We start from the raw sequence: 8,710 nt of genomic DNA on the forward strand, positions 1-8,710 counted from the left end.
TTATCTTTTTTCCTATAGGAGGGCGAAGAGCGTACGCAATTTATGAAATTGAAATAAGTGGCCTTACCAGAACATTGTCTCACTCTTTCTATGACATGTTATGGTCTTCGCCAAAACCATCTTTGCAGAGCCTTCATCACATGCTCAAATGCATGCCACAACTAGACCCCCGGTTCAGAGCCGAGGGCCGATTTGGCCTCCATACACGGCTCATCGTGACAAGGCTTGTGACATGTTCGAAAATCAAGGTCTTGGCTATGACCTCACATGGCCCTGGGTATGCTGACCCTTCCATCCTCTCCCAGAATTACGGCGAGGCGCTGCGAACGATCGCCCAAATTGGACGGGATATCGAATATCTGCTCTGGCTGGCGCGATGCTTATCTTGGGCGGGCGATATGGACGGCTCATTACGGAACGTCTCTCGAACGTGACAACGAGGAAGAGGGCCGTTCGTGACGTAGAGAGCTCGGCCAGTGTTCGTTGGCTCTCACCTCATTGTACAATCTCATCCTTACTTCTGATCCACTCAAGCTGTAAACGTAGAATCTCATAATTAAGATGATGCTGTTTGCAATCTCACGGAGCGCGTTCTATTCACACAAACTGTCCAAAATATGTACCAAGGTAAAGGGGGTCGAGGACAAGCCAGTTTCGAACGGAAGACAGTGGAGAGTGCACACATCCCGAGCGACATGCACACATCCCGAGCGATGATGCTGGTCAATGTTTCGCACCATGTTCACGGGGAGAGATATGGCTCTGTCAGCAAGAAGATGCTCCAGAAAACATTTTTAACAAGAACTCTGGAACGGCTCTTTGACGGTAAGTTCTGTGAAAGCAGGTTGCTATGAGCATCTCTAGACAGGGTGCCCTGCTCATTACTTACGCTCATCGATGGTTTCCCCTTCTCCACGCCATGATTGGTTGTTGTGTAATTCTTACAACTTGTCTACTGCTTGCATGGTACATGTTTGCCTTCTTTTTCGTAGATATGAGCTAAATGAAGAGAATAGTGGTTCTCCTCCTATGTTGAACGATGAGTCTGTAGTGTCTCCACCTTTCTTCACCCTCTGGCACTGTGTGCGACAAGGTTTTCTTTGTGCCGCCTTATGCTTCTCCATGGGCCTTGAGGCTTCAAGCCTGCCGTTCTGCTCACTCTTTGTATGTGTCAAAGCGTCCTTTGTTAGGGGTACTTTGAACGTGTCAGTTGAAACCCTCTTGCTCGGCGATCGCTACGAGTGGAATGCAACTTGTCATTTTCCTCGCACGTTGGTGGCAGCACCATTCACAGCGCTCCTCGCACAAGGTGTGTGCCAAGTTACGGTGAGAGTTTTGTTCGAGATACAGCAATATCGTAGCTACCAGAGTGAAAGAGACCATCAAAACTGGAAACAAGCACTTGGCAGCGGGCAGCGCCAATTCTCTGTGAACACGGAGGACAAAGGTCGCATTATCAAAAGGCAAGATGGTGTCAAGACCCGTGATCGAAATCACGGACCTGTCCCAGGTACCGGTTGACCGTAGGCATTGGAGGCAAAGGGCCAGTATCTCCCTTTACGGTGCATGCACTGCTGAAGTACTAGGACGGGACGTACTAGAGAAGAGAAACGGGATTGGCTGTTGAGCGCAGGTGGGCCCCAAGCAAACGGTGGTCTCACCGTGCAGCAAGACCTTGTTAGTATTGCTGTTTCCCGCAACAGCGGTTGGTCGTCAGCCGAATAAACAAGAACTCAACTCTAACTCAAAGCCTATTTGCACGTCGCATCCCCAGCTCTCCGCCCCGGGAGCGCCACGAGCCACGTGCACCAAAACGCCCGCTCCCTTCGCCGCCTCACTCTACCACCTGTCATGTTGAGTTGAGCCCGGAGGCAGCGTTATCGCGGTGATGTAGCCGAAGACAGTATTGAACTGAGATTTGCCGAGTTGTGATAGAATAAGCAGGGTGCAGCGCTGTACTCCTATACTGCCAGGGACCGGAAGTGCTAGACTCTCTTCTCCAAATATGAAACCAGGTTTCGGGTGTAACTTGTCCTGTTGTTGAAGAGCATATCTCGTAACAAATGGCCGTAACTCTGGTTTGGATGGAAGCAAGCGCTTCCCCTGTTCGGCTGGGCCGGTCTCCTCGTTAACGTAGGCGTGTCTCTTGCTCGGTTGGAAGCAACATCGCCCCAAAACCATCCAAGATCACCACGAAAAAGCAACCCTCCAATCCCAACAAGATATTCCTTCATTCTAGTTAGTCATGGAAATTGTGATCTTTGCTGTATAGTAGCAGTAGCGTCGTGTTGTGAAGAGTTGCTCAACGTATGAAGGCCACTTTTATCTATTCCAAAGGCTAGTCATTTATTGCCTACTTAATGGCAGCTGGTCGCCTTTAGATCATACAAACAAGAGGGCACGTCGAGCTAGCATCAGTACTATAGCCAATAGGCATCCGAGATCACTTAGAAGCGGGTCAAATTGGCTCCAATCTGAATGCGCAAATAATCCTGGCACACTGTCGTCGTTTAGTTCTTTAAGCCGAGAAAAGGGCTTAGAAGATCACATTGCGAATGTTGCAGGCTGCTCACCAAGTAAAGCTTCAATCACCACTTACAAAGCTGCCTTCGAGAACACCTGCTCCCTTCTCACAACCGATTGATCTTTCACAAGGACGGCCGCGCTTTCTGCATTCGTTTAGCAAGGTTGAAAAGTCCTCTCCTCTGTCATGATGGCGCTCGTCGTCGTGTATTGATGTCGCAAGTAGGATCGTCTATCCAGCATTACTTGGGTAAGGACTGTCAAGTACTTTGTTACCAATTGTTTATCCTCTCTTGTTTTTAAGAATTTCGACACAAAGGAGTCTGAGACGTCTACATGAAGCTGCATAATTAGCTGCCTGAATTGTGCCCATGTGATGGTCGACAGTAGCTTGTCATCAACAATGTCATCCACTCCGGTCACTCTCTCCTGCAGTGGTAGCGGAATCTCGGGGACTGTCATCGTCAGCCCAGCGGGGGTGTTCAACATCTTTAGCCGTGACCATGCGCCCCACCAGCTCTCATACGTGTCAAAGCCTCCCCTTCCATTTCAAAAACCCTCTATACAGCGGCAAAGTTCACCTGCGTCAAAGTTATCCGGCACCTTCTGAAGATATGGGTCCACAGAGCTAATCGACACATCGCCCTTCTCTGCCGGGTAACCGTCCAGAAATGAAGAGCGGGCAGAAAACGTTACCATTCTTTTTGGGGGCGAAAGGCAAGCTGTGCGTTCCTTTTAAGGCGATAACTGGTAGATTGCGTCAAGTTCCCTAGGGGATGGGCCGATTGCTTAGCTACGAGTCGTTGACAAGACTCCCTAATTACTCGGCCGGTTGCCATCACGAAATCAGCCCAGATTCAAGGGCAGACTTAGGAACAAGAACGAAGGGTATCAAGGCCAAGCCCAGAACTGGCACATCAGAGCACATGATAGCTCGACAAGGCCACCTTCACTTTTCCTGGACCCCACCACAGCCAAGCTATAGTGTTTGTTGCCATAAGCCTCATGCTCTCGCCTCTCAATGTGTGACTGGGTAGCCATCTCGCTGGTTGACGAGCTGTCGGTCTATCTGGCTGATGCCCATCTCTAATTCGATCCTATGTGCGGTGATGGTAGGCGCCCCGATACCACAGTCCGATTACTTGCCGCTCCCCCTTGCACTCTGGAGGAGAAGAAGTCTCTCTTATTTCTGGAGGGAAGCTCCTGGTTCCATGGGTCCGAGAAAAACCGGATGTAGCGGAGCATTGAACTATATACAGGCCCTAGAGTCCAATGGACCAGGGCCTGCAAGTGCTCATGCCGCACACAAGCGCATGCTCTAATGTACGTCAACCAGCATAAAGGCCTCTCAGGAGACAGCCGTCGGAATTCTTTTGATTTAAGGATGAATTGAAGCTCGCTACCATTCAAATATTGATTTTTAACTAATTTATATGTCCGCGTATACGGAAGATGCGGAAGATGCAAGCAAAATGCACTCAATGCAATGACTCCTCGGCGTCTCGGGCTCTTTGATGCACTCACTAAGATCCGCGTCCCTAGCTTTGGTCAATTTCTGCATATCTCGAGATCGAAGCATTCTCTGGTAAGCAACAACGGGGGGGAATCCGGCGGGCTTCCGGTTTTCATCGATAGGGGTTGAGCTGGCTATGGGTCGCAGTATCAGCCTAGCGAACTCGCAAAAAAGAAGCAAACCCCACCCATCACAGAAGACTTCACTGTGAAGAGATAGCAGGACGGAATGCTATATCTAAGACCAGGGACCGTTAGGTAAGCGCTTTTATGTTCTGGTAGCAGGCACATTGTTGTTAAGGAAACGGAAAGCAATACTCCCCCCCTCCGCTTCCCCAATGCTGGGGCAACGCAACCAACAGACTTGTTATGCGGCAGCTTACGGTATGTATGATAAATCAGGTAATCATTGGAGCTAATACAAGAGCGCATCAGACAAAGCAACTGAGTTACTGATACAGAGAGATGTTGCTGTCCATTTATGAATGGCAGTGGTGGGTGGAAAATACCTCCTAAAGCACCGGAAAGGTGACTGTCCAAACCGCGCGAGTGGCGAGGAGTGTGCGCTCACGACCGGAGGAATGCAGATGGGGGCGGGAAAGAAGTATAACGTTGCAACACCATCAGGTATCTTGCCGTCTTTACCGCTAGTCGAAATGCCTTTATAAAGCCAGGAGACGGAAAATTCAGTACGGACAGTTTCCTTGCTGAAGGCACATTGGTCAGTTATCTATCAAGGAGACAAGCATGGGCTTCTTCTCTACTTTCTATCAATGCCGTTTGCATCAATACGTCATCCACGTAAGAATCATGACCATTAAGAAGCAACGGAAAATAGTTTCTCAATTTGTTGAAAGTTTCCCACCCAGCGGCGTGACCGACGTTCGACCATCTGCAAGCGAGAAATTGACAAATACCCTGGCATCTGCGGGGGGAGAAGAGACAATGTTTGATCAATGTTCCGTGGGACGACCTTGATAGTTGCAATCGATATGGGAAGGTGGTACAGCGCAGCGGGTGGTGGTAAGGAATTGAATACCCCGGAACGCAAGCCATATAGATTCTCACTTCTTTGCCTTCCTTCGCACACGCAGAGATATTTAAGTGATAGAAACGTATCTGAATAAAAGAGCAAATAGAAGTAGCCACGGGCGTACACGATTTTTGGGAACCATGGAAACGGAACATTAGGTACTCTGATCGGCTCTCGCCGTTCGAAGTTGAGTTATATGCTGAAATTGTAACTCTCTGCTGGAGACGATGCCGGTCGTCATACCGCCGAAAAGCGAGATATTGGAACTAGTCTTCAGCCTCGGCACAAGGCTTTTCGTTTAGTCCTGTCCATTGAAGAAGCAGTAGCGTTCCAGGAATTCTCGGTACCTCCTCTCATTCCTATCACAGGGAGGTCCGATGTTTGGAACGGTTGGGAGCCGCAGTGGAATCGTGTATGATAGAGTCAAGCCTTGCTTCAGGGAGCCAAGGTCTACGTGCAGCTGCTTGGCCCCAACAGCAGTAAAAGCTGGTTTGGAAGACAGTTCCTTCTTGTTCGTGGTGACGCTGAGAGCATCAAGTGGGGACTTCCGCCCGGAATTTGCGGGGCTTTTTCTTTCTTGCAATTCTGCCCCACTACCTTGCCTCCTTTCTCGATCGCTCATTATGTCGGATGCGTTGGCTACCAAGACAAAGGTTGGGGGCCTTCTAACGGCCCAACAACGGCAGCCATTGCGGTCTGAGCACGGTGGTGAAAAGGTCTTCTGTAGAGGTTTAAAAACAGTACTGAAAGGAGGTGCAGGCTTGAAGTCCGTCATAGTGCTGAATATTGAGGAAGAATAAGTGTCAGTAGAGGCACGCGTTCCGGTTTCGATGCAAGGAGCGGTTAGGAAAGCAACCCGGTAGTTTGATCCACCGTTGTTATCCCACCACTCTTGACCGGAGCATGCGAACCGCACAGCCAAATACATCGTAACCTCCTCGAAGCTCCACTTCACATCCTCTATTCTAATCTTGAATCTGAATCTGTCCCATCTACGCGTGTCGGGTGATACAGACGGAGGACGGTGCGGTGTAGGATAAGGAAGACTGTCCAGATGACTCATATGGTGGGACGACACATCCATGAATGTCTGCCAGTCATTAACGGTGCATCGGATGGTGACGTTCTTATGAAAGGCAATGTTGCGCACTATGACCGTGCCACAAATAACGAGAGGACTAGACTCTGATAGATAAAACGACTCGAGCATGACTGGTTGTCGCTGAGTTTCGTCTTGTATTCGTAAGAATGAGGCGTTAGGAATTGCGGAGGTTTGCAGCCGGTTAAGTTGGACCAATAGTGGGGCAGGTGTACTGTTGACGCATTGAGACGACTGGAAACGGGAAAAACTTTCCAAAGGGGATGTCTTCTTTTCGCTTATGTCTTTCTCTTCATCCTTCATGGTAATAGGTGTCTGCTCCCGGAAGAAGAACACGACGTGCTCGAGTCGACTTTTCTCGGTGGGAAAATGAACACTCTTTGGGACTTGGATAAGCTTGTTGGCAGGTAAGGGCATGCCCGAAGCTTTGGGAAGCTTGATAGATGATCTAAGTTGGTGCTTCAACTTGAAGCAGTTGCCCCCATTAGAATTGTTTTGGGTGTTGTGAACCGGTAGATTCGGGAGGAGAAGAGGAGATAAAGGGACCTTCAGTGCGTCGTCGTCGGGTTGCGAAATAAGGCGAGCATGATTCGAGATTGCTGTAGACGAGAGGACAGCTAGGTGGGTTGCTGCCCTGGAAGAGAACCGCTCTTGCATGATAGGCATCACTCCCAGATAACCGGCATGAGAAAGCCGCTCTTAATCTCGAGCCCGGAGGACGTTGGCCGGATGGACGATGAACTGAGCTTGGGGGGCTGTTTTGGGAGTCGCCTTTCAGGCAACTATAGTCCTTAGACTGCACGAGCAGTCTTATACGAATAAGTACTGTACGTTAGCTCTGGTCAGATTTGCATCATAGTTACCAGGGCTCATCCCCCCTAGTAGATATCTTCTGCTTCCGGGAGCTACGTCTTCATTTCAACGCAGCAACACCTCTTTACTTTGCCACTCAGGCTCCGTGCTCTCACACGTGCCAGGACAGTGGGGCCAAAAGATGTGCATATACCCCATCGCAAAGTGGGGGTAAAGCTACAGAAATTGCGCAAGCGGCTCAGGAGAAGAGATGGAGCAAGACATACGTAGAATACTTCGTCTCGATGACTGTGGGAGGAAAGTACGGGGACTACCTTTGTCAGGAGGTATAAAATTCAATATTGTCTCGCCATCGAGTGGACGGTTATAGGAGAGATACAATCGTTGACTACATGACAGATGCTATTCTTATACTGTTAGGGGATGTTGACCATGGAAACGATCTGATGCTGTAATGGGCCTCTTCGGTATACTTTTTGATTCATGAGGTCCCCTCCTCCCAAACCAGCACGGGCCGTCCGAATTATATACCTCTTCCAATCCTCCTTGTCAGGGAGAAGCAATGTTGCAGGCTCGATCTACTTCGCTGGGCCCACTGGGAGCGGGGGGGTCACGGGGTCAATATCCGATGTGGTGCCATATTCTTTGTCGAGGTCACGATAACAGACTTAAGCCTACCAAAATGTTGACCTTATATGAGGCTGACTTGGGGTATTGGTTTCCATGGGGAGTTCGTTCTTTCAAATACGTTGTTATGAATGTACCAATGGCAACACTGCTTGAAGCGATTGCCATGGTGATGCCGACCGGAAGGGGTTATAAGAAGGTTGAACCCCTCGGTGCCCTTCAGCTCCTTATTCTCTCGCGGCAGCCTTTAACTTGTCCACGCACGTTATGATGACATTCAGATGGGCATTTGTTGCATGCTTTCTAGGCGGATTGGGCTCTTTAGCCTTTCCAAGGCTCGCGCATTGCACCGAAACTTCCAGTGTCCAGTCGTTCGCCACCACCAGCTTGCCAAGCATGAGCGGAGTGGTCAGCACGTTGGAGGGTGCTTTGACTAGATCTCCCACGACTAGGTCAGATGACGGCGAAACGACGGACTCTACCATGCTTATACCTTCTCTCACAACGTCTTCGTCCAGTTCGTCAATAAGCATGAGTTGCCACAATAGAACACAAATTGGAGACATGTTTTACGGTTCTCCCGTGGCGAGCGAATGTGATGTGGTCGTAGGACCATCAGACCCGGTGGTCATGTTAAGTTCGCACTACTTTAAAAGAGGTGCTCACAACTTTGCCAACGTGGCGACGTCTCCCTGTGGAAAGAAGATCAGGTTGACATATTCCAACACAACAGCCGACCTTTTGATCATTGGGAAAAGTGAGACGTTGGAAAAGGAATACGACCTCGTCGTTCCTGGCCCCATCTTCGACCAGTTCGCTAATCAGAGCTTGACCGCGTTGCTAACCAACGTTCGGTGGGAGTGGACGAGGGATTAGTACGTATATAATTGGAAATGCTGTTCTAAGCATTTGCTAAATTTCCCTACAGGCTGGTACACCACTCAATGTAGTTTGAAGTTTCTTACCAGTACAGAGCTTAGTAATCATACGTTGTTCAGTGCCACAGGTCTAAAGTTTGGGACGGTAACTCTTATCCAGCGCAAGCCATGCACTCGCAGACTGAGGTCGTATCTTGCCGATAACTTCGAGCAACTGCAAATATT

The 8,710-nt window shown here is 49.4% G+C and overlaps 2 protein-coding genes across 2 annotated transcripts; both read right to left on the minus strand.

Moving 5' to 3' along the window:
- Positions 1–5,366: 5,366 nt before the first annotated feature.
- On the minus strand, positions 5,367–6,824 carry DACRYDRAFT_106989 (uncharacterized protein; the record flags this gene model as incomplete). The annotated part of the gene is made up of 1 exon (XM_040768366.1): positions 5,367–6,824. The coding sequence occupies one exon, from the start codon at positions 6,822–6,824 to the stop codon at positions 5,367–5,369; it is 1,458 nt and encodes a 485-aa protein (XP_040629800.1).
- Positions 6,825–7,834: 1,010 nt separating this feature from the next.
- On the minus strand, positions 7,835–8,140 carry DACRYDRAFT_106990 (uncharacterized protein; the record flags this gene model as incomplete). The annotated part of the gene is made up of 1 exon (XM_040768367.1): positions 7,835–8,140. One exon carries the CDS (start codon positions 8,138–8,140, stop codon positions 7,835–7,837), a length of 306 nt encoding a protein of 101 aa, XP_040629801.1.
- Between the last annotated feature and the right edge of the window lie 570 nt (positions 8,141–8,710).

This window comes from Dacryopinax primogenitus (genome assembly GCF_000292625.1).
Source record: "Dacryopinax primogenitus strain DJM-731 SS1 chromosome Unknown DACRYscaffold_7, whole genome shotgun sequence".
Lineage (NCBI taxonomy): Eukaryota > Fungi > Basidiomycota > Dacrymycetes > Dacrymycetales > Dacrymycetaceae > Dacryopinax > Dacryopinax primogenitus.